At 42.1% G+C, this 25,316-nt stretch overlaps 1 protein-coding gene across 2 annotated transcripts in view; it reads right to left on the reverse strand.

Annotated features, from left to right (window-relative positions):
• Positions 1–25,316, reverse strand: part of LOC117435268 (junctional cadherin 5-associated protein-like) — a 61,153-nt gene that overhangs the window by 10,154 nt on the left and 25,683 nt on the right. For both annotated transcript variants that reach the window (XM_034058310.3, XM_034058309.3), the window contains exon 3: positions 8,379–8,753. In XM_034058310.3, coding sequence (XP_033914201.3) covers positions 8,379–8,677 — 299 coding nt within the window. In that variant the 5' untranslated portion in view covers positions 8,678–8,753. The remainder of the gene's footprint in view (positions 1–8,378; positions 8,754–25,316) is intronic.

Raw genomic sequence — 25,316 nt, forward strand, 5'->3', positions numbered from 1 at the left:
AGTACATACATCTACAAATATATAAAGATAATTATACAGTAGTCCCTTGCTAAACTGGACATGTCGGGAGACAGACAAGTTGTCTGAAATAACGAGGTGTCCGTTTATAAAAAATGTAATTAAACAAATGCACACATGTATCTTACTTTAAATGTATAAATCTGTACAGTATGCCTATACAGCATACAGTACAGTAGTACAATCAAATGAATACCTAGCGCATCCAGCACAGTTTAAACTCTGAAGAGTAGAGTTTAAACACCCTCTTTTAATCCTGCTTATAGTAGGCTGCTTGTATCTGTTCTGTTTATTTTCGCCCTGTCTTTGGTGTCAGTATAACAGATGTTTTTTTCCCCCAGTGTGTCTCTTTGGACCATGCAATTCACTGTGACCTAGAGTCACACTATATTGGTTATTATTGGGGGACATATGTTGTGCCCGGCATATCAAAATGTACATAACAGTGTCTGTATTAGCGAGGGAATACTGTATATAAGTTGTGTGTAAACATAATAACCAACGAAAGCATCTGTACCTGTATGGCATTCTAATGATGTACCTGGTATTCTCAATACATATTATGAAACTGAGCATTGAGAAATGTGTTTAGATGTAGACACTCAGAGAGTCTCCCACACACTCCTGGAGGGACGTGAGTGCAAGTCTAATAGAACTGCTTAAGTCAGCTCTCTCTCAAAGATACTGTGCCTGAAATCAGGAGGCTGCTGCAATATGATCTGCATATAAAACAACCTTGGCCTTAATTCACTGGAAGCCTGTAATACAATGTTAATGCTTCTAGTTATGAATTCAATTTCCCAGAATAATTTCAATCAATATTGTTTTTTTTTTTCACAGTTCTTACTCTTGACCTCGTCGTGCTTTGGGATCATGTAGAGAGCCGGACTGTCACACAAAGCATCTTTAAATACTAGAAATTCTTCTGCTCTCATTTTGTTACACAATTACTGTATCCTCCTCCCCTCCATTTAAAGGTGCAGTGCCACCTATACTGCAGTATTCAAATATTTCTGGTACAAACCCATGTGGAAAACAATAGTTTTATAGGGGTTTCTTATACAAGTAGTTTACAAAAACATTAAAAAAGACTTTGCTTCCCAAAGATAAAACAGACCTCACTGTACATTCACAGACCCTTTTGCTGCAAATGGTAGTACTGCGTCCTATTTAATACACAGGAAGCTTCAGCTAAAACTACCTTAGGTGACATACAGTATGTCTACATAAGAAAGTGAATCAGAAAATTGTTTTTCTTGTTTTATTTTTATTTTTTTTAATTGTTTTAGGATGGGAACAGACAGGACTCGGTTCAGTCTGCAGTAAGACTAGGACGAGAACAGACAGGGCTCAGTTCAGTCTGCAGTAAGACTAGGACGGGAACAGACAGGGCTCAGTTCAGTCTGCAGTAAGACTAGGACGGGAACAGACAGGGCTCGGTTCAGTCTGCAGTAAGACTAGGACGGGAACAGACAGGGCTCAGTTCAGTCTGCAGTAAGACTAGGACGGGAACAGACAGGGCTCAGTTCAGTCTGCAGTAAGACTAGGACGGGAACAGACAGGGCTCAGTTCAGTCTGCAGTAAGACTAGGATGGGAACAGACAGGGCTCGGTTTAGTTTGCAGTAAGACTAGGACGGGAACAGACAGGGCTCAGTTCAGTCTGCAGTAAGACTAGGACGGGAACAGACAGGGCTCAGTTCAGTCTGCAGTAAGACTAGGACGGGAACAGACAGGGCTCGGTTCAGTCTGCAGTAGCGACTAGGATGGGAGCAGACAGGGCTCGGTTCAGTCTGCAGTAGCGACTAGGATGGGAACAGACCCTAGTCTTATGCTGTATTCAACAGATTATTATCCTGTACATCTCTCTTGTTTAATTTCACAGCATGCTCAAACTGTCCACTCCTTGCAACAGCTAACCTGTTCCTTCATATAAGCTACAGTAGTCTCGGCGTACAGGAACACCTCCTAAAAAAACATTTCGCCTAAGAGAGCACCCTTGTGGTGAAACTGATTTTTCCCATGGAGTACTCATTTTTAAGCTCTGCCTAAAGGAACAGGAACTTTGTTTAAAAGAACACCTTTCTGGCACCGATAGCGACTCGTTCACAACTGATGCAGTACTGTTTTGTAACCTGATAACTCATCATCATCAAAATCAAATTCAAATGGTTTATTCAATCTTTTCAAATGTGACTTGTCATCGCGAGATGACATATCGTTGCCTCGTTTTGTATTCTAATTTCCACGAGTGCACCTCATTGTTACAAAATGGCATGTAAACAAACAGCGAAAAGCGCCGCTGTTTCTCTTGTTACAAAAAAGTTTGAAATTGTTTGAGCTCCTGAAAAAAAACCTGAATCAGACACAAGTCGCCAAGAAATTTGGTGTTTTCAGTTCTGGTGAGTTGCTTCACAGATCTGTTAAATAATTGTGTGCATGTCTTGAATATTACTCATGTACAGGTATTCATCATTAATCTAGAGCTGCTGCTGCATTTTCTAACGTGTGTAGGGGTGCTCTGTTAATTTAGTTGGACAGTTTATTAACGTTAGTTTGTCTGTTGCTTTATTATTATAACATGCACTTGCCTATTGCTTTTCCCTTAATCTGTTCATTTCATATGTTGATGCATGTGCGTCATCACATGTAATAAATATTCATTTATTGATTGATTGCGTCTTAGAGAACACTTTGGCTAAGAGAACACTTTGCTTGCTTCCCGAGGGGAGTTTTCTTAGCCGTAGTGTATACAGTACTGTAAATTACCTAACTAGAATTAATTTGCTGCACCAGCAGTATAGGCAATTTCCGTGTGAACAGCTATAGTAGTAAAAATTGAGTTTTCTTTTGATCAACTACTATTACTTTATTTAAATTAATAATATAACTAAACATTTATAAGCATTTCATCGATTTTTTTGTTTTGGACAAATAAATACAACACAAAATAGAAAAGCATCCCTTGGATTACATATTATTACATAATCCAAAATCAAACAGTTCCCATTATGTGTCACTAGCCTGCTTTTTGTTACCACCCTCACACAAGACAGCATTCTATAACTTGACAAGCAAAACCAATAAATAGTTATCATACATTCCTTTCTCCTCATCTTGATGTAAATAAAGTAAATAATACAGGTCAGGCTGGGCTGTAGCCTTCACTGTTCCTGTAATCGTTTTAAACTCTCTCTTTCCTCTCCTCGCTCTCTACTCTCGCTCCTCTGGACTCCCCCCCGGAGCTGGAGAGCTGCAGTCTTTTTATAACAGGTGACCATCTCCCGATTAGCAACAAATTAAATCACCTAATTAATTCGGGAGATGGCCACCTTCTGCACAAGTTTACTAATTACCGTGTGGATGGGGCTTCCCATCCACACTACTAAATAATAAACAAACGGCTACGGCGTCATTTAAAATATAAAACAACCGGCGCTTCGCTGTCATAAATATAATACAATAAAAATAAATAAACAATACAAAATAAACACGGGCGGAGGGGGACCCCGCTCTAAAATAAAATAAACAAAACAATGTACAGGGCACCTCGCCCTGTTACATATCCCCCCCCCTTGTGCAACGCACACATGGCCCCAACGGCCACCTCCCCCCTCAGTCTCAGAGCCCCTGGCTATGGAGGCAGCAGCGGGAGCTCCACTTCTCCCTCGTACCCTGTGTGGAACAAAAGACAGCCCCAGGCGATGCGGAGCAACAGGCAGCCCCAGGCGATGCGGAGCACCAGGCAGCCCCAGGCGATGCGGAGCAACAGGCAGCCCCAGGCGATGCGGAGCAACAGGCAGCCCCAGGCGATCCAGGCGTGGCATCCCTGAGCGGTGCGAGGCTGGCATCCCTGGGCGGTGCGAGGCTGGCATCCTTGGGCGGTGCGAGGCTGGCATCCCCGAGCGATGGCGAACTGGCATCCCCGAGCGATGCACGACAGGGCGGCAGCGGTCCCTCAGGAGGCGACGGCGGCAGCAGACCCTTGGGAGGCGATTGCAGGAGGGGAGCCAGGACCAGCGGTGGGGCTAGGTTTGGCCCTCTTCTTAGCCGCTGTGACCCAGCGGTTTTCCACCATGCTCCTTTTAGCAGCCTGTGCAAGGGCAGCTGCGGACCGCCAGCCTTCTGTTCCGGTCCGTCCTGTCGTGAAGGAAGAGGCAGCTCCTGCTCCTCTCCCTCAGGTGGTGGTGGAGGCAGAGGCAGCTCCTGCTGCTCTGCTCCTGGCGAAGGCGGCAGGGGCTCCTCCCCTTCTGGCTGCGAAGGCGGCAGGGGCTCCTCCTCTTCTGGCTGCGAAGGCGGCAGGGGCTCCTCCTCTTCTGGCTGTGAAGGCGGCAGGGGCTCCTCCTCTTCTGGCTTCGGAGGCGGCAGGGGCTCCTCCCCTTCTGGCTGCGGAGGCGGCAGGGGCTCCTCCCCTTCTGGCTGCGGAGGCGGCAGGGGCTCCTCCCCTTCTGGCTGTAGCCATGAAACCAGCAGGCATGCTCCCTCTGCTGGTGGCGGCGATAGAGGCGGAACCAGCAGGCATGCTCCCTCTGCTGGTGGCGGTGGGACCGACAAGTCGTCCTCCCATGGAGGTGGAGGTGGCACCAGCAGAAACTCACCCTCTGCTGGCGGAGGTGGGAGCGACACACAGTCCTCCCACGGTGGTGGAGGTGGAACCAGCAGGAACTCTCCCTCTGCTGGTGGAGGTGGGAGCGACACCCAGTCCTCCCACGGAGATGGAGGCGGAACCAGCAGGAACTCTCCCTCTGCTGGTGGAGACGTGGGCTGTAGACATTCGGCGTCCCCCCTTTTGGGCTGTGGACGCACTGGCTCCTCCCTCTTGGGCTGTGGACGTTCGGCCTCCCCCCTCTTGGGCTGTGGACGCACCGGCTCCTCCCTCTTGGGCTGTGGACGCACCGGCTCCTCCCTCTTGGGCTGTGGACGCTCGGCCTCCTCCCTCTTGGGTTGTGGATGCACCGACTCCTCCCTCTTAGGCTGTGGACGCTCAGTCTCCTCCCTCTTGGGCTGTGGACGCACCGACTCCTTCTCCAGGTCCGTGTCCCCTCTCTGCCCCCTTCTCCTCACCTTTTCTCCCTTGGCGTGTGGAGGTGATGGGGTCAGGACCAGCAGGCACTCTCCCTCTGCTGGTGGTGGTGGGCACAGCAGGTCTACCTTCTCTGCTGTGGGTGGTGGTGGGACCAGCAGACACTCTCCCTCTGCTGGTGGGAATGGGCACAGCAGGCACCCCTCTGACAGGAGAGGACAGTTGAGTGGGGAATGCCCCTGCTCACCGCAGATGGGGCACCAGCAGTCCTCCATGACCGCCCGGATGATGCCATCCCAGCTGCTCTCCCGCTTTGTGGCCGCAGCTGTAGCTCCCGCTTCTGGGGTCTCCCCCGGGGTACCTGGTCCTGGCTCGCTTTGGCAGACCACTCCTCTCCCTGGTATTGGGTGGGGCAGATGGCCACGGTGTGCCCAAACTCCCCACAACCAGGGCACCACTCATCTATCATGTAGATAGGGCCAACATCCCCTGGTGGCAACTGTTGCTGTTGCTGCCGCTTTTGCTGCTTTCTGCAGCTCTTCCTTCCTCCCATCCTCTTTCCTCCCATTCTACTTCCTCCCCTTCTTCCTTCTCACTCCACAAGTAATAAGCGAAAAAACGAAAAAAATGAAAAAACTGCAGTACCCTCTTCTGCCTGCGTCTAGGAGGCGCTGGTGATCCCACGCTGGACACCACGTGTGACAGGGTGACTGGTGGTCTGACGTAAGGCAGAAGCAGGAAGGATAACTGACACCAGGCAAGTACTGCAGTTCAAAAGAATTGGCTGGCTGCCGTTTTTATTTGCAAAACAAAAATAAAATAAAATATTTAAACAAAAAAACACATGCTCACAGAGCAAAATAAAAGGGTTAACAAAACAAGTCTCGAACACCAAAGTAAATAATACAGGTCAGGCTGGGCTGTAGCCTTCACTGTTCCTGTAATCGTTTTAAACTCTCTCTTTCCTCTCCTCGCTCTCTACTCTCGCTCCTCTGGACTCCCCCCCGGAGCTGGAGAGCTGCAGTCTTTTTATAACAGGTGACCATCTCCCGATTAGCAACAAATTAAATCACCTAATTAATTCGGGAGATGGCCACCTTCTGCACGAGTTTACTAATTACCGTGTGGATGGGGCTTCCCATCCACACTACTAAATAATAAACAAACGGCTACACCGTCATTTAAAATATAAAACAACCGGCGCTTCGCTGTCATAAATATAATACAATAAAAATAAATAAACAATACAAAATAAACACAGGGGCGGAGGGGGACCCCGCTCTAAAATAAAATAAACAAAACAATGTACAGGGCACCTCGCCCTGTTACAGGCTGTAATACTTACAAAAAGTCAATTAAGATGAGAGTATGGACATTGAAATAGGAGTGTAACAAAACCAAACTCATTCTTCTAACTCCTGTTGTTCAGGTATGAAGTCTAGTCTCTGTGTGTCCAAAAAGTTGAATCATTATTGCCGATGTGTTATTTTATATTTGCTTTAATAGTCATGTGCGCGGGAATGATGTCAACATTTGCACATGTGCATTACACTATCAAAAGAAGTTTTCTGAAAAGTGTGTTTACATGACAGAAATTATGTTTGTTTTCGGAATACTATTGGAAAGTTCTAGGTGATGTTTTCCAAACTTTCCGATACATTTTCGGAAAACTGTGTTTACATGACTTTTGATATCAGAATTATTTTTCAGAAAACTATATATCCAGAAAAATATCGGAATTCTTATGTTCATGTAAACACACTGACTGACAAAAACATAAAAAAAAACATCACGAATGAGAGGAGGCCATTCGGTTCCTAGCAACTGATTGATCTCAGAACTGTGTCAAGTTGGGTCTTAAAGGATCCAAGTGATTCTGCCTCAGTAACTTGACTAGGTGACCCATCCATACTGTCAACCCTCTCTTAACAAACAGGTGAGCACATAGTGTACAGAAGGATAAACTACTGTATGAATGAATGTGCTGTATGTTGTATAGATAGAGAAGGAGATGTGATACCTTTTATTGGACTAACTAAACAATAATGAATCACAAGCTTTCAAGACCTCAAAGATCTCTTCTTCAGGTGAAAGTAGGACAAACAGATTGATGTTTGGGCAAAAAAAAAGAATTCTTGGTGAATTTCTACAGCAATTATTTTACTCAGCAACAGCCCAGGAGAAGGTCGGCCACCAAAAGGACAAGGGCCAGTCCTGCAGGTGTCCGCTTTGAGGTCACCGTGCGTCTGGCCAGTAGGGCCTGCTGCAGTGCAGTAAAGAGACACAGTGCTTCCCTAACATGCAGGAGCGCAAAAGCCAATCGCCAGCGAAGATCAGCAACTTCTCACAGCCAGAACACAAACTGGAAGACCTTACGCACTGTGACGTGGCTGCTGAACTGTTTTGAGCTAGGTTGTGTCTTGGAACTAGGGCAGATATTGTTACCACAGGGTACTTTGAGCAAATGTCTTTGAGCTCTGTATTCTAACTGTAACCAAAAGCGACAAACCAATGCCAATGGACATAAAGAATATTGAACAGAGAAATCTCGTTTGGACATTGTTTATACACTTCATGAACCTGGTCGGCTCCTCTGAAGAGAACACAAACTTATACCGGTCTACACTTGCCTGAGTCAATGCCCCCCACCCCACACCCCTTAACGGCAACTTTACGCCCCCTTGGCGTTGACTCGGCAGAATCCGATGGATTATAGATAGATAGATAGATAGATAGATAGATAGATAGATAGATAGATAGATAGATAGATAGATAGATAGATATGGGCGCTTTTGCTATAATCCTGTAAGGGGAATATGCTTTCCCTGTGTGGATATGCTTCCCCTGCAAAGCTCATAAAATGTGAGAATGCCCTTTTAAATAAAAACTATAAGGCAATGCAGACAACACTTAAAAGAAAGATGCCAGTATATATTGGGATCTACTGTTCTTCAAGGGCATCAATGTTCAAAACATACAGTCTCTCATCTGTCACCTGTCTTTCATTTACAATTCCAATGGATTACTTTATGTGAATATTTATTTTAAAAATTAATTCTAAAGGAAATATCGTATATCATAAATATTAATTTGTAATTTATTTTATGCTCTCAAGATGTTACATGTATTATCTTGATTAAAAAAAAAAATACTGCTTTTATTAAATCAGAAGAGACAATATATTGTTATGTAAACTTATCTACAAAAAAGTGCCCTTCATTAATTCCATCTCTGCATAAACACCGGCAGACACAGTAAATCGGTACACATTAATAACATACATTTAGAGGGCAGATTCGATGCACTGCAAAGGCTAGTAGACGGTAGTGAGAAACCTACCCTGCATCTGTAGTGTGAAAATCACCCGAGGACTGTGTGTCACCTTGGTTACCGCTGCCAGCTTTCCTCCTCTGGCTGCTCTCCCTGCATTCATTTTCACTGAAGTAGCCCTTTGCTGGAGCCTGCCTGCTGTAAACGTAGGCCCCGGTGTCTGTTTCATACCCGTTCACAGTTGCGTGACCAGACCTGTTCTCTGTGATTTCATGGTGGCAATCGGCGTATCGATTCTTGTCGGCTGAAGGAGCATTTTTGGGCAGTTTGTATCCGTGTGAAATCAGGAGATCCTCCACGCTATACATGATGTATTATTGCAAGTGTTTCTGTTCTAGGCACAGCACTTCGAGCCAGAGTAAAACTGTACAGCAGAAGCCATCACTGCAAAGAGAGAAGGAAACAGAAGAAGGTTATACTAAAATTACCAATATTCTTTCTTGAATGGTGACGGACAGGTTTGGCTGCTAAAAAAAAACACTGCACCGATCACAGAGGGCTGCCGGGCTGTTTCCCTTCCCCTGTCTCCACCAGCCCTTACAGTTTTCATTTGAGTGATGTATTTATGATGCTAAACTGCTCACAAATGCTTGTAAAAATCCTACAAATACTTTTGTATTTTTCCCTCAGATAATAACTCCCAGCTTTTTCAGCCTGGAGGCAGATACAGAGAGCTGCTGACTCAGTTGGTTGGCAGCAGTAGTTGGGTTTTGATGGCAGCTTTTTAGATGTTTAACAGAAAAGTCTTAATGCAGGCTCACACGCTTAAAGGTCTTCTGCTAAATCCTAATGTCAAGTGAAAATAATCATGTTCAACTATGAACTGCTGGGTATTCACACACAACCTCTTGTGTGGATTACGTTATGTTTTTTTTTTCTCTCTCTGTTCTGAAATAACCAGAATAATAATCAGAATAATGCAGTCAAGCTGTAAAGAAAAAAAAAAAAAAATTAAATTATTTTTTAGATTAATAAAAATATGAGGTACTATTTTGGAGACAACTAACCCATTCACAAAACTTTAAGTTGTGCTTTGTTTAATGAGATAATACCGTAACTAAATAATCCCATAAATGATACATATTGGGCACTTCCATTTGTCATATAGGTGTTGACCTACAGTAGGAACTATAACAGACTACATGAAAGTACGGCTTGTAAACTGAGAGCTTCTTTTAACCTAATACGGAACCAGATATCGGGTTACCCCTTTAAACCTTTACAAAGAGTGGCATGACAACACCCAACAGGGTTCAAAGATGGACAGATTTTGCTCTGCTCCAATTTTTGTACACTAATATGCTCCTCTCTTGCTCTTGTGCAAAAATGTACTATTTATAAAAAAAAATAAAAAATAAAACACTTAAATGAATTAATCTGTTGAAAAAGACCCACCCTTTGTGTAACTCCCAGTTTGCAGGTTAATACTTTATCAAGCAGTATGTTAAGGTAACCAACAGGCCATTTTGGGTAACATGGGGTTCCCAGTGAAATGCAATCTTTGTTTTTTCATGCAGTTCTTAAACACCAGCGATAGCCCCACCTGCCTCTCTCTGTTATTACTGGCATCATGTTTATAGTACTGTATCTCAACAAACGTGTATCCGCTTCTTTCCAACGTGACAACATGTGCATTTGAAACCCACTCACCTTATGTGGACAATCCATTCAATCTCTTACAGTGCACAAGCTGTACAGATGACGGTTTGTATCTTTAGTTTTATTGGCCTATTAGTATCGGTTTCTACTCAAGATGAGTGGATCTTTCAATGAAAGATGTAATTCTTCCATAACTTCAAAAACACTTATAAATACAGATGTAGCACCTTTGTAATTAATAATAATAATAATAATAATAATAATAATAATAATAATAATAATAATAATATGGTGCCTTTATATTCAGTTTGCCAAATATGTAATAGAAATGAATTTTAATGTAATTTATAACTGAATATTTGTGTGTTACAAAACAAGTGAGAAATATTGGGAGCACTCAGAAGAGCAATAAAGCCTGATTCCATTTGGAGGGTTACAATGCAGGCTTGAAAACAATAGGAGCTCCTTGTTCTGAGGCTGGTCATCTAAAGTACTGTAGTTAACTTCATGATCCTGTTTGTTACTGTTGTAATATTGTGCAGACTGTTTATCTGGACCCTGGTAATTAATAAGCACAGCAAGTTCAAGTAAAGACACGCAAGCCCTCTGATCACAGGACAGCTAATGCGCGGATGAGTTTCAGACAATGCTAAGAGTGGAAGCTTGGCACAATCTTGACCTGTGGTTAGACTCTCACTAGAGGGTCGTGAAGGGCACTCCCACATTTCATTCAAATTCCTTCAGCTGTTTCCCATGCAGCACTGCTTTCTGATCGGAGCTCCACTCTACAGCTATGGCCAAAAGTTTTGCATCAGCTAGGATTTTAGGATTGAGACATTAAAAAAAAAAAGAAAAAAGAAAAAAAAAACGATCTGAACATAATTTAGATCTTTTATTTAACACAATGTAATCAAGGAAACTACTAAATGATATTGCAAAAGTCTACCGGAAGCCATAATAGTAGTACAGTATTTCATGTTAGATTTCAAATTGTCAGTTTTTTGTTAAACATGGAAAACTACAAAGCAGTATGTAATGCAATACGTTAATGTAACATTATTCAGCAGGTTTCATTTGACTTTATGAAGCAAAATTAGTTAATTCTATAGGGTGGTGCAAAACTATTGGCCATAGCTGTGAGAGGAGTCAATTATTATTATTTATTTCTCAGCCGACACCCTTATCCAGGGCAACTTACAATTGTCACAAGATATCACATTATTTTTACATACAATTACCCATTTATACAATTGTTTTTTTACTGGAGCAATCTAGGTAAAGTACCTTGCTCAAGGGTACAGCAGCAGTGTCCCCCACCTGGAACTGAACCCACAACCCTCCGGTCAAGAGTCAAGAGTCCAGAGCCCTAACCACTACTCCACACTGCTGCCCAGGACAGATACATTTGTTTTTTTTGTGGCTGAGCGCTTGAATGTTTATTATCAATTAACAACCACTCATTTAGGGGGCCGATGTAAGGATACGTGCAAAGTGATTTACGGCTGCAAAACACCCATATTACTCCCAAAAAGCCTTTTCAGCTGGCGTAAAGTGGGACTTTAGCGGTCACTAAAAATGCAGTGTATCTAAAGAATGTTTTTCACCCGCTGTTCTGCACCTGCTATCAAATCAGCACTTTGCCATCATTAATTCATGTAAATGATATTGAAATGTATTCAAATGAAGAAAAGAGCATGGAACTGGGCTGGGATCTGGCATACTAAGCGGGCACAAACATTATAATGAGATTAATGGATTTTGTCTTGAACTCGGGCAACTGCTGACCCTCCAAAAACTCCTCTGCAAGATGCAAGCCATTGTAGAAGCGAGTAATTAAGAGCTGTATAAAAACACCCCCTGCAGAGACCTGTCATTGGTCTCAGGATGGTTGCTGTGGTGCACTTCCTGAAGCGGTGATGCCTTTGGAGGAGAATGGCAAGACAGAGAAGACCCTGCATATTCAAACCCAGGGTCACTTTGTTTGGGGTGGATTGTCCTCTCCGCTTGCCTCTCCAGCGGTGTCATCTGTGATGTGGATAGCAGCCGCTAGGCAATTTGGATTTTGCAGTCGCAATTGTTTGCACTGCGCCTATCCTTACATCAGCCCCTCTGTGACGACCACTAAAGCCACAGCAATCCTATAAAATACTGTAGACTGTGAATATTAACATTTGAGCTTTTCAGATCCTCCCATGTCCAAAACCCACTGGTTAATACAACAGCTTGTGAGACAATCCCCATTTAAATGTATGTTCCTTATGCAATGCTATCACAGGTTCCTGTAAAAAACAAAAAAAAAACTGCTTTAACCAAGTGAACATGGCATGAGTATGCTGTAGTATTCAAGAACAGAAAGCCAGGATCAAATGTTACTGCCAAAGATGAAATCATCTAGGAAGTAAGCCTAAATCAACATTGAGCACCTGACAAATCTGTACCATTTGGTTTGTTTTTGCATTGTGTTGCAATTGCACACTGACTCAATGACATTACTGTACAATCCATTATTAAACATGTGCGGCTAGAAAGACACGAAACAAGGCTATGAAACATGTTTTTTGCATAGAAGTTGCACATGTTTTTTTCTCGACGTAATTGCCCTGTCAGCACCAGCATATCTTCTGTAAAGTCTTTATGCAAGCAACTACAGCCCCCACAATGCACCTGCTTGCATTCAATGCAACCTCCCCCTGTGCTTTTCCAAATGCTCTGTACTCCACTGGATATTACTTTTCCTTAAGTAACAGATATATTTGTTCTACTTGCCTTGTAGTAAATGTGAAGAACAGTTTAACCCGCTGTGAGTGACAGACAGACAGACAGACAGACAGACAGACAGACAGACAGACAGAGGGATTGTGGTTGACATGCTGGCACAGGCACAGTCCAGGTTTTATTATTTTTAAACAGAAAACACAGAGCAGGGTGCAATACCTTGCACCACCACTGAGCTACAAAACAAACAATGTGGTGATATTATTACATGCTTACACTCCTTCAGCTGGGTCATGGCTTGCATGAAACAGTTTTACAAAAATGCAAAACAAGTCACTGTGAAAACAAAGCTTACAAAACAAAAGGGGGCCCTGCAGTAATGTGGCTGTGGGCAGTTCCCCCTCCACAGGGAGGTGCTGCACTAGGAACACTGCTCTAATAAAAAACACTAACAAAACGAAATTCCCAATTCTTTTACTTTACATATTTTACAGTGCCTCTGTTTGGTAGTCTGCAGCCTCTCAGTTTAACCAAATCAACAGATGCTAGAAACAGAACAAAGGAACTGGCTTCTAGCTGCTCCTTCATCCATGTGGCCAAGCCAAATTGATAATCATTAAATCAATTAGCATCGTCCCTGCATCACCAAAAACATGTGTTTTTCCTGTTCCTCTAACTGAACTTGTAAATACCAAAGTGGTAAATTCTTGAATTCAGTATGCTTTGTGTTTGACCACTAATATCTCCTAAAGCAAGCCTATTTCATTCACCACATAAACAGTCCAAATGCAGTTCTAAGATATATAAATAGCACAGGCTGGTTTGAGTTGAGAAATATTGGACATGGAAAAGTTTGTCTGCCTAGAATTCCATAACTAATGCTGCACTTATTTGTAATAAAACCACCCCAGATAGAGAAGAAATACTGATACACTGAAGTAAAACCCTGCTGAATGCATCAAAGTACACATCTTACCTTACATTACTGTAAAAACAGATTTGGTTCTACTTTAATATATCCCCTTCACTCACTGTGTGTATAATTGTACCATGCTATGTTTCATATCTATGTATCTATTTTATAATGCATATATGATTTTTCAAAGTTTTCTCAAACTCCTTAACAAACATGGTGCAATCTTGAATGACTTTGGTGGCAAAATGTCCCTGAAACACTAGTGTTGATGAATGAAGAAAACTTTCAACTGTGTTTCACTTTATACAAATCCAGGATAAAATCAAGACTAATGTTTCCAAGTCTTGTTCAATGTTTTTCTTTTCAGGTGAACAGGTTACAGAAATTAGCATATATACTGCAGTCCAGAGATGATCTGCTTTTTTTTTTTAAACAAAGAAATACCGATAATTAAGTATGATTTAATATGCTAAAATCCCTGATGGGAGTGGATTTGATGCAGTAATAATGGGCTAACAGGGTTCTTCCATGCATACCAACAGTGTGGCAGCTTTGTGGTCTGGTTTCAAAGGACTCTTGTGTCAAATATCTACAGGTGTTATTGTTTAGTCCAACACTAGAGGGCAGTGTTTCAACTCATTAGCTGCTGGAACACTAGCCTCTCGGGGCACCTTCCTTCCAGCCTAGCTGGTCCTGCACTCACATTCCCACATAATCTTGAATTGGGGACAAGCACAAGTATGAAATAGCAATTCTTCTTCTTCTTCATTAGATTCACTTTGCATATCAGTTTCAGTTTAGGTTCTTTACAGAGTTTCTAAAACTCCCAAGTGTAATGCTTTCTAAGTCTGCTGATACACCATGCCATTAACCAGCAACCTTACCTCAGTCTGTCCCTCATGGATTTAAGAAATACACAGTAACACAGAATACATGTTCTAGTTCTTATATGCATTTGGGTGAGAGTGTTGCAGGGGACATGTTAATATAAACAGAAAAACTCAGTATGAAATAGAAACATTCGATCATGGTGCTATTTCACAGCCATACCAAGTGGTTCTTTAGGTAGCATCGTATGTAGGTACTGTCGATCACTCTATTCTACTATTCTATTCTACTCTATTCTACTATCCTCTCTCGCTGACCTGGGAATCTCTGCCACTGCTCTGGACTGGTTCTCCTCCTACCTCTCCAACCGTACTTACCAGGTAACCTGGCATGGAGCAACCTCCACATCTCACCCTCGCTCAACAGGAGTCCCTCAAGGGTCAGTCTTGGGCCCCCTCCTATGGTTTCTCATACCATTTCTATGCTGATGATGCTCAGATTTTCCTCTCCTTCCCCCCTCTGACTCCACCATCCCCTCCCGTATCTCTACCTGTCTATCTGCTATCTCCTCCTGGATGCACTCCTTCACCTCAAACTCAACCTCTCTAAATCTGACCTCCTTTTCTTTCCCTCCTCCTCCTCCTCTGATCTCTCTATCTCCATTCCTCTGGAATCTACCACACTCTCTCCCTCATCCTCAGCTAAGAACCTCGGAGTCACCCTGGACCCCTGCCTCTCGTATTCCCAGCACATCTCCTCTCTGGCACGCACTTGGCGATTCCTCCTGAGCAACATACAAAGAATCTGACCCTTCCTCACCAACTACGCCACCCAGCTCCTGGTCCAGGCCCTGGTACTCTCCCGCCTAGACTACTGCAACTCCCTCCTGGCTGGCCTCCCTGCGTCCGCCACCCGTCCGCTCCAGCTCATCCAGAACTCCGCTGCTCGCCTGGTGTTCTCTCTGCCTCACTTCTCCCACACAACTCCACTGCACCGCTCACTCCACTTGCTCCCGATCACCACTCGCATCCAGTTCAAGACTCTTGTACTCGCCTACAGATGCCTTGACCAGACTGCACCCAGCTATCTCCAGACCCTCATCTTTCCGCTCCTCCTGCACTAGAAGACTGGCTGTACCTCCTCTACGCTCCCCTGTCTCCAGAGCCCGTTCCTTCTCCACCCTTCCCCCGCAGTGGTGGAATGACCTTCTGTGGCGGAGTGTCCCGTCCCTATTTATTATTATTTGTATTTTTGTTTGCGGCGCAGGTAAAAGCACAGCATCTTTTATTATTATATTTAAAAACCCTGTGAGGATGCATGGCTGATCAGCTACTGATTATTTAACTAGCTGACAGTCATGCATCCTTACCAAACGCGTGCAGACTCTGGCCGAGGGATAATAAGATAATTAACAACTAGTTAATCCCTCGGCCAGAGTATATAAACCTGCAGCTCTCTGCACTCGAGGTGGAGTGTTGGAGTAGAGAGTACGGGAGAGCAGAGAGAGAGCGCGTAGAAGACATAGAAACAATTGCTAAAACGTGCTGGTTTAGCCAGCACGCCACTTACTTGTTTGTCTGTTTATTCGTTTGGCCCTCGTGCCATTTTGTTTCTGTTTTGTTTAAATATTTTGTTTTATTGATTAATAAATACGCTGAGTGCCATTGCACTCAGCTTCATCCGCCCATCCATTGTTTGTGATTCAGTTACTTCCTGGTCCGTGACGTCATCACACTCACCACTGCCAGCCAGACTGTCACACCTTCCTACAGATGTTAGGACTACCCAGTCCCTGACCACCTTCCGGCGTCTCCTCAAGACTCACCTCTTCAGACAGAAGAACTCCTCTTTTCCCTCTGGACACTTTATCACTTTTCCTTAATGCGCTTTACTTGCTCTTATCTGCTCCCTATTTTACTGCATTTAATCCTGTACTTTACAGAGTACTGTACTGTAATCTGCCACAAGTATTATTCAATCTGTAGTATTTTGCATCTAATTGTATCCTGATGTAACTATCACTGACACTTATCTGCTCCGATATTGAACCGTATTTTGTCATATACTTGTACTTACTAGCACTGAAGTCATTGTATTTTATCTTGCTCTTAATTGTATTAATACTTGTACTGTGATTCTTGAAATGTAAGTCGTCCTGGGTAAGGGTGTCTGCTAAGAAATAAATAATAATCATAATAAAGTATTCATTGGCAATTGGACACAAAGGGTTAACATCTGTTTTGTGAATAACTAAAAAAAAAAATAACATTTGGGAGGGAAAAGAAAAAAGGCAAAAAAATGTACATTTAGGCGGAACCTACAAACTGTGATTTGATAGAAATAATTACTCTACTAGGACAAAAAAAAAACAAGCATCCCCACCCTTATGTATCTGGCAAATTTCTAGAATTTCCAGCAAACTAAACCCCACCTCTTGAAACTGCAAGAAAAGTGAGCAGCTGCTCATGTCAAATACGAGACACGCGTGTCAAAGCACACTTAGACTAAAGTGACAGTTCAAGCAGATATGCCTGTATATGTACGGCAGTGAACTGCAGCTGTGCAGTGTTACAGGGGAGCCATGGAATGGTGTTGACAAATTGCCATAATCTGGATACTGTAGAGACACAGCAAAGAACCAACATTTGCATAAAAAGGCTTTACACACAAGTTACAAGATAACACGACACACCACATTTTACTCCCCCCAGAAAAGCATGCAATCAAGTAATTACAAAAGTGCTTCATCCACAGGGTAGACAGCAGTGTGGCTGAATAGACTAAGCCAGATGTCTAATAATGTCCACTGTCTGCAGTCTGGTGTCAGTGGTGGTTGTATCCAATATAAGAACTGTCAGATTAGTTTTATGGGGGGTGTAGTCATGCTTGCCAAGGACTTTTTACAATCAACCTAAGAGGCACGATGCCTTAACAAACATGGTGCAATCTTGAATGACTTTGGTGGCAAAATGCCCCCGAAACACTAGTGTTGATGAATGAAGAAAACTTTCAACTGTGTTTCACTTTATACAAATCCAGGATAAAATCAAGACTAATGTTTCCAAGTCTTGTTCAATGTTTTTCTTTTCAGGTGAACAGGTTACAGAAATTAGCATATATACTGCAGTCCAGAGATGATCTGCTTTTTTTTTTTTAAACAAAGAAATACCGATAATTAAGTATGATTTAATATGCTAAAATCCCTGATGGGAGTGGATCTGATGCAGTAATAATGGGCTAACAGGGTTCTTCCATGCATACCAACAGTGTGGCAGCTTTGTGGTCTGGTTTCAAAGGACTCGTGTCAAATATCCACAGGTGTTACTGTTTAGTCCAACACTAGAGGGCAGTGTTTCAAATCATTAGCTGCAGGAACACTAGCCTCTCGGGGCACCTTCCTTCCAGCCTGGCTGGCCCAGCACTCGCATTCCATCACGTCTTCAATTGGGAACATTACTAATTGCCATGCACGAACAGTGGTAGGTCTAAATATCACTATAGTTGACATCATTAAAAGAAGGAGCTGTTGATAAAGCCATCATCTCCAGCTGTGAGTGAGCATCTTAAGTGCATTACTGTAAAAACAGATTTGGTTCTAATTTAATATATCCCCTTCACTCACTGTGTGTATAATTGTACCATGTTAAGTTTCATATCTATGTATCTATTTTATAATGCATATAAGTTTTGCAAGGGCAACTTCTCAAAATCCAAAGTTCACACAAATGCTTTTAAAATTTCTACAGATTTAAATAAAACATTGTTACCAAAGGCGATATAAAAGGTGGCAGTAGTTAGATCAATAGAATAGACTTGTTTCTAAAAAGGGGACACTTAAAATTTGCTAGAAATCTCTTATGTTTTGCAAGCCTTCCGTCTGTTTTGTCAATGACATCATTCAGCAGGCTATTTCTCTTCCTGAGGATGTTTGTAGCACAAAGCTACATGAAGTGTTTCAAATGAATGTGCAAATAACTGTTTATTTACAACAGACAAAAAAATGGGGGGGCTCCGGCTTTGTTTTGACTAAGCTGCTGCTAAACTCAAAGAAAACAGTCAGAAAGCTCCCTTCTGCAATAAAAAGTGAGTGTCATGCAGTGTTAGCCCCAAAACCTTTTCATAACAAATAGGAATGATTATCAACTTCGGCTGTGTGTGTTTAACTGCGAGGTACTTGTGATTTACATCTTTAATCTTGCAGTGATTAAACGTATTACACAAAGCCTTTTATGTGTAGTTCACATTACATTACAGGGGGATTTATGGAGTGGGTTAACAAAGTTAATTCCAAAAACTGAAATAAACAAGTATGTGGCTAAACATACATCTGTCACTAGTACGATACATACAAAAAGCTATCAGTATCATGAAAAAGTACATCACTTTGACCAGCATCCACCGTTTATGCATGTAAAAAAGTCTGACGTACACACAGTATGGATTGACAGACAGACATACAGGCTCCTTCATACAGTCCCCACATTTTAACAGTCTAACACAGAAGACCCACATTCTAACAATCGCAATACTGTAACTTGTGGTAAAGAATGTGGTAGTCAAATTTGATCACAATTGGAAAAGCAATTCTTTAGATGGATGTAAAAATGAAAAAGGGTTAATGACTACTGGCTCAGTGTGATTAATACTAATTAGGGCCCATCACAGTTTTTAGCTGCCTTGAGATGACAGCGGCATAGCCTATAAAGCAGGGGGGCATTGTGATCAAAGGGTTCACACACATTAGCATTCCACAGTTCAGACCAGGACTTGGCTAGCCTTTCAGTCTTTATTTAAGGAAAAACAAAACAAACAAGACACTTGTAAACAAACCCTTTCACACACGCCATTGCAAGGGATTCGGGTAAGGTATGGGGGATCCTTACAGAATAAAGTGATCTGTATTTGTTTAAAAAAAAATATATCCATATATTAGTGCAGGTTTATAGCATTAATTAACCGTAGAGGTGCGCTGTCTTCTATGTATTTCTCTAAACCAGCACAGCAAGCTGTCAACCAGTGCTGACCACGGGACCTGGTTTACAACTTACAACTACTGGTATCTCAGAGCAGTCACATTGCAAACTGTGTTGATCTGAACGTGCCCATCCCACACTTCAAGCTGTATCTTAAATTAAACTTGCAGATCCTTCACTCTCATTACATCGCAGGGCATAAACTAATAGTAATCTGGAATTGCACATACCTTGGAGCACAAAAACTTGAAGAAACAGAACATTGCATTCTGCATCCCTAATCGAGACGCCTTCAAAATGTATTTTTAATCGTGTCGCAAGCTCTTTGTATGTCTGCTGCAAGCCAACTTTAAACTAATTTGTATCAATCAAGCATTTCTGGAACGCGGACCTACCCTTTCCTCTACTGCTGGAACTAATGAGCAAACTTCCTCCAGGCATCTGTGACTGCATTGCCTCTTAAAACAAAGCACAGTGACAGCTGCATGTTTCAGATTGGGTACAACATCCATTTCCACTTGTGAGGTGTCGAAAAACATCTGCTTCAAACCCAAAATGACTTGGAGATATGTGCAGTAAGCTGCACTGGGGTCAGCTGCAGCCTGCCCACCACAATCTAAAGACAGAGCCCACAAACCAGGGTCTAAACAAAGAACACAAGAGAACTATTGTTTTGCGCTTGATTTAAGCAGCCCTGTGCTCCCCAAAGGTTAACTGGGATGGAAGTGGGCCAAAACCATTATGACAGGAGACCACTAGGACCCCACAATGTGCAGAGAAGGGTTGTGTCAGGAAATGCAGAAGACTTGCTGCTTCACTACAAAATCAAGTGTCTCCTGACAAAAAATAAATATCAAGCCTTCACAGGCCATCATCACAAAGTTTTCCTGTGTGTACAACGCCATTATAACCCTAGTCATGTTTATATTCCAACACCACAAAATACAATATTTTTGTGTTTCCTTTTAACAAGAAGCCCTTTGTTTGTTTGACCTTTATGTTCAGGATCATGGCCTGTCAGCCAAATAATGCAGTAAACTCGTAACAATATGCATTGTGATGGGCTGTCAATAAACATTACACTTTGTGTACTTTTTCCAAATTCAGTGTTACCGTGATACAAAATGTACCCTCACTCACAGAATAATAGATATTTTCTTACATACTGGTGTAACCCCCTATAAAATAATACATTATTTTATTATTATTTTATAGTGTATGTTACCAACAAAGAACTAGAGTTGTTTTATTACTGTTAAAAAGTTCATTAAATCAAAATAAGACTTTATTCATATTTAGTCGGCAGACTTATTTTAATTTGGCACCGTACCTTTAAGAGCCCTTAATACAATGTGCTCTCCAGTGAATATAGAAAACTAAGATGGACGCCGCCAGGCTGTGATGTGTCTGTGATATTAGGATCAAATCCTTAATAAAAGACCTGAAGTAGCAGAGAGGGCTAGGAATATTTTAGTTCTCAATATTTTATTTTAGGTTGAAGAACTACGTTGAACTGCGATCAAGACATCACACTGGACATCGCTTTAAAGATCAGATGAGTGCTAATTCAAGGACTTGTATTGTTTTAAGGCACACGTGTTGCTAAAGTGGTACCACTAAAAGAACTACATTTATTTTATAACTTTTAATGGCCATATGTTTATATATTGTTTTCTTTTGTATTCTTTTCATGTGTTGATGCCTATGTGATTGTGCATTAAAAATATGTACAGCTGCCGTTTCGTTATTTAAACTGCAGCAGTAAAGAAAAGAGAAATCCGAACTGATTTAATTGTGGGCTGACTCGTTATTTTAGTTATCTTTAAGAGAACGCCAGCACTATATATATATATGTACACACACATGTATAAACGAATCCCTATCCAGTAAAATTAACTGTGAGAGAGAAAACCCCCCCTTACATAACTGGCGCCCAACTCGGGGCTGGGTTCTCTGTAGAGTTAACATGATTAGTCCTGTCAGCAGCTAGGACTCAGCTCGGATTTCTGTGCAACTGTATATTTTAGCATATGCGTGTCAAAAAAAAAAAAAAAAAAAAAAAAAAAGTTAACAATTATACCAATAATTGAAATTGTTAAGTAAGTAATCAGCTTTAATTTTTTTGCAACATAGTCATTTTATATACAAAAACACTACAGAAATTGCATTACAGTTTTTTTTACATTTTACTAGTAGTTTGAAGACAAATATTATTTGTTGTTTTGTTGTTGTGACTATGGATCTTTGTCAGAAGTATAAGTTTAAACCTGAGTGCACAGTTGTTATTAGTGGAGTGGATCCCTGTGTGTCCTTTCAAGATGTTAAACACACATTCCATTTACTGGGAGAAGTTTCTCAGGTACAACAAGTCGGTGATGGTGATATGTTGTGTGAGTTTCAAGACTCTTTATCTGTTTTGTTGCTTGACGATCAGCACCCAGGAGTAAATGGAGAATGGAAAATTACTCCTGTTGCTGAAGAGTATCCAGAACCATGTACATGTTACAGTGAAATAGTAAATGATTGTAAGTCTGGAGAGCTCCTTGATCATATCATACGTGATCTGACCTCTAATTTTCAAGAACAAATAGACTGTCTTGCTGTTGCAAACAATGTAAATGTAGGTGAATTGCGTAACCGTGCCTTTGCTAAACTGGATATGTCTGTCGTTTCTGGAAGTAGCAGCCCTGTAGTAGAAACACCTGCAACCCTTTCACAGCCTTCCTCTCATTTCAAAACCAGCCCAACTGAATCACTGAGAAGACAGGTGAGATTCTCTGGGGAGCCGGTGCAACAGCCACAGTTTTCTACTCCTTGTGTTCAGAGTAGTCCATCAATCTCTATCCCCCCTGATGTTCACAAAGTAGTTGTGGAGCATGTAGTGAGAAATGTTGCATCTAACCATCATCGCCTTAGAGTGTTTTCTGGAAACATGCCGAAACCGTCCAATGAGGTCAATTATGAAGTATGGCGATTACAAGCCCAGCAATTGATTAAAGATCCTGATCGTTCAGACAATGAGAAGCGAAGAAAGCTGTTGGACAGTTTAATGCCTTCCGCCCTCAATACAGCTTTACATTTGGGTGATTCAGCTTCTGCTTCAGAGTACTTTGAGGAGCTGGAGAAAGCATTTGGTAATGTTGCAGATGGTGAAGAGTTATATACCCAGTGGTTGGAAACTCATCAAAACAAAGGGGAGAAATCGTCCGATTACTTAAAGCGCCTCAATGAGTTATTGCAAGCAGTGAAGGAGAGAGGGGGCATAGGTAGTAAAAGGTCTGAACATGTCCTGCTAAAACAGTTCATAAGAGGTTGTTGGGAGGAGAAGTTGATTTCTGACCTGCGTCTAAGTGAGTTATTGTCTGCCAAGGACAGTAGCATAACTTATGGTGGGTTGCTTTTCATGGTCCGGTCTGCAGAACGGGAGCGTGATTTTAAAGAGGATAGAAGGAAGCGTTACTTGGGAGTTCAGCAGGTTAAAGTGTCTAGCAAATCTCACTGAACAGTGCCAGACTCCTCTAGTTCTGATGCTCAGGATAGCCCAGTGCAGCTTCAACAAAAGGTTGCTCAGCTGGAAAGAAAATTAGCAGACATGCATGCCAAAGCTCACCACTCAGTGCCCACTACCATGGCCATGACTACAGGAAAAGAAGAGATTAAATATTTGCCTACCTCAGTTGAACACCAGCATAGCACACCCTTAGCTGGAAAATCGTTCAGTTTCTGTTACAACTGTGGTGAAGATGGACATCACCTAGGTCAGTGTAACAATGAAACAAATGCCATTCTCGTGCAGCAGAAACTTTGCAAGCGGTCTAAACATAGAAACACAAAGTTTAACAGCTCTCAACCAGCCTCACCCATGTCTTTAAACATGTAAAAGCTCCTGTTGAGGGACAAATGGGAGCTTCAAGGAAAAAAAAGGGTCCCAAGGTGCACCCAAAAGAAACGTTAGCAACCCCTGAAGTTGTTGGCAGGCATAAGTCTGGTACCATACCTGATGGACTTATAGGAGAGGCTTGTGAAGTAACTGCTTTGGTTGATGGCAGGGAATGTGTTTGTCTTGTTGACAGTGGTTCACAGGTTACATGTGTTGCAGAGTCATTCTATAATACTTACCTTAGCCACCGTGAATTGAACTCCCTTTGTACTATAATTACCATAGAAGGTGCTGCAGGACAACGAGTGCCTTACTTAGGTTATATTGAGTTGGAAGTGCAGTTACCTAAAGAGATATGTGGAACAGATGACAAATTCTGTATTCTCGCTCTTGTTTGCCCTGATCAACAGTACACTCAACGTGTTCCTCTAATTGTGGGTACTAATCTACTAAGGCTTCTTGTTTTATCTTGCCAAGATGTTGCTGGTGATAATTTTCTTCATACACTAACCATTCGGAATGATTGGGCTAGGGTTTTGCAAACTATTGTTAGACAAGACTTTATCACTCCAATAGAAGACAAATTGGGACAGCTCACACTCAACAACAGCCAACCACTTACTCTGTCGAGTGGTGAAATGGTGGAGGTTCTTGGGGAATATCATGGGCAAGCGTCACATAGTAAATATGTAATTTTAGAAGCTCCAGATGATCCATGCTTACCAGGCGGTTTGCTTATGTTCAGCCAGATTGTTGATGTTCAGAATGGATTTACAATGTCCAGTGTTCTCATTAAGAATGAAACTGAACACGATATTGTGCTTACTCCCAAAAGAGTTATTGCTAATGTGTGTGCAGTAGAATGGGTGAAGAGTGTTTCTAGTAATGGGACCCCACCAGACTTTCCTGTTGGAAATACAGGGAAGGTTTTGTGCTCGCAACATGCAGTTATAGCACCCTTGTGTCTTCAGTTTAATTTTGAAGGCTCACCAATTCCATCTGAGGTTAAGAAACACATTGTTAAAAGAATGCGTGAAGAAGTACCGCATGTTTTCTCACAACATGATTTAGATATCGGACATGTATCAGGTGTCAAGCACAGGATTAAGCTGAGCGATGATACTCCTTTCAAGGAGCGCACTCGACGTGTGTCTCCCTCTGACTTTAATGATCTGAAGCAGCACCTGTATGAGCTGATTAATGCAGGGATCATTGAAGAATCTGCCAGCCCATATGCATCTCCGATAGTTCTTGTAAGAAAGAAGAGTGGTGCTTTGAGGATGGTGGTGGATTACAGGAAATTAAACCAGTTGACTGAAAAGGATGCCTATCCTCTTCCAAGGATTGAAGAAACTTTTAGCCTTCTTGCAGGTTCAAAGTGGTTTACTGTGCTGGATCTCAAGAGTGGCTATTATCAGATTGAAATGGAAGAAAATGATAAGCCTAAAACAGCATTCACAACACCGTTTGGGAATTGGCAATTTAAAATGATGCCACAGGGACTGACCAATGCTCCTGCCACATTTCAGAGAACCATGGAGAAGGTCATGGCTGGACTTAATCTGGAAGAAGTGATCGCCTTTTTAGATGATCTCATCATTTTCTCTGAAACATTGGAAGAACATGAAGTGAGACTGATGAAAGTTTTGAACCGTATAGCACAACATGGATTGAAATTATCCCTACCAAAATGCAGTTTTTTTCAGTCTTCTGTGAAGTATTTGGGGCACATCATTTCTGAAAAGGGGATCGAGCCAGATCACGATAAAGTGTCTGCATTGGAAACATGGCCGGTTCCGAAAAGCATCAAGGAGCTAAGAGCATTTCTCGGGTTCTCTGGATATTACAGGAGGTTTGTCCATGATTATGCAAGGATCGTTAGACCATTAAATGATCTTTTAGTGGGGCAGACCCTTAAAAGAGAGAAGGGTTACAGAAGTAATGACACTAAGAAATTGTCAAGCACCAAGTTCCTGGAAGCTAGATGGACTGTAGACTGTCAGAAGGCTTTCCAGACTGTTATAGCAAAATTAACT

Source organism: Acipenser ruthenus, chromosome 3 (assembly GCF_902713425.1).
Source record: "Acipenser ruthenus chromosome 3, fAciRut3.2 maternal haplotype, whole genome shotgun sequence".
Lineage (NCBI taxonomy): Eukaryota > Metazoa > Chordata > Actinopteri > Acipenseriformes > Acipenseridae > Acipenser > Acipenser ruthenus.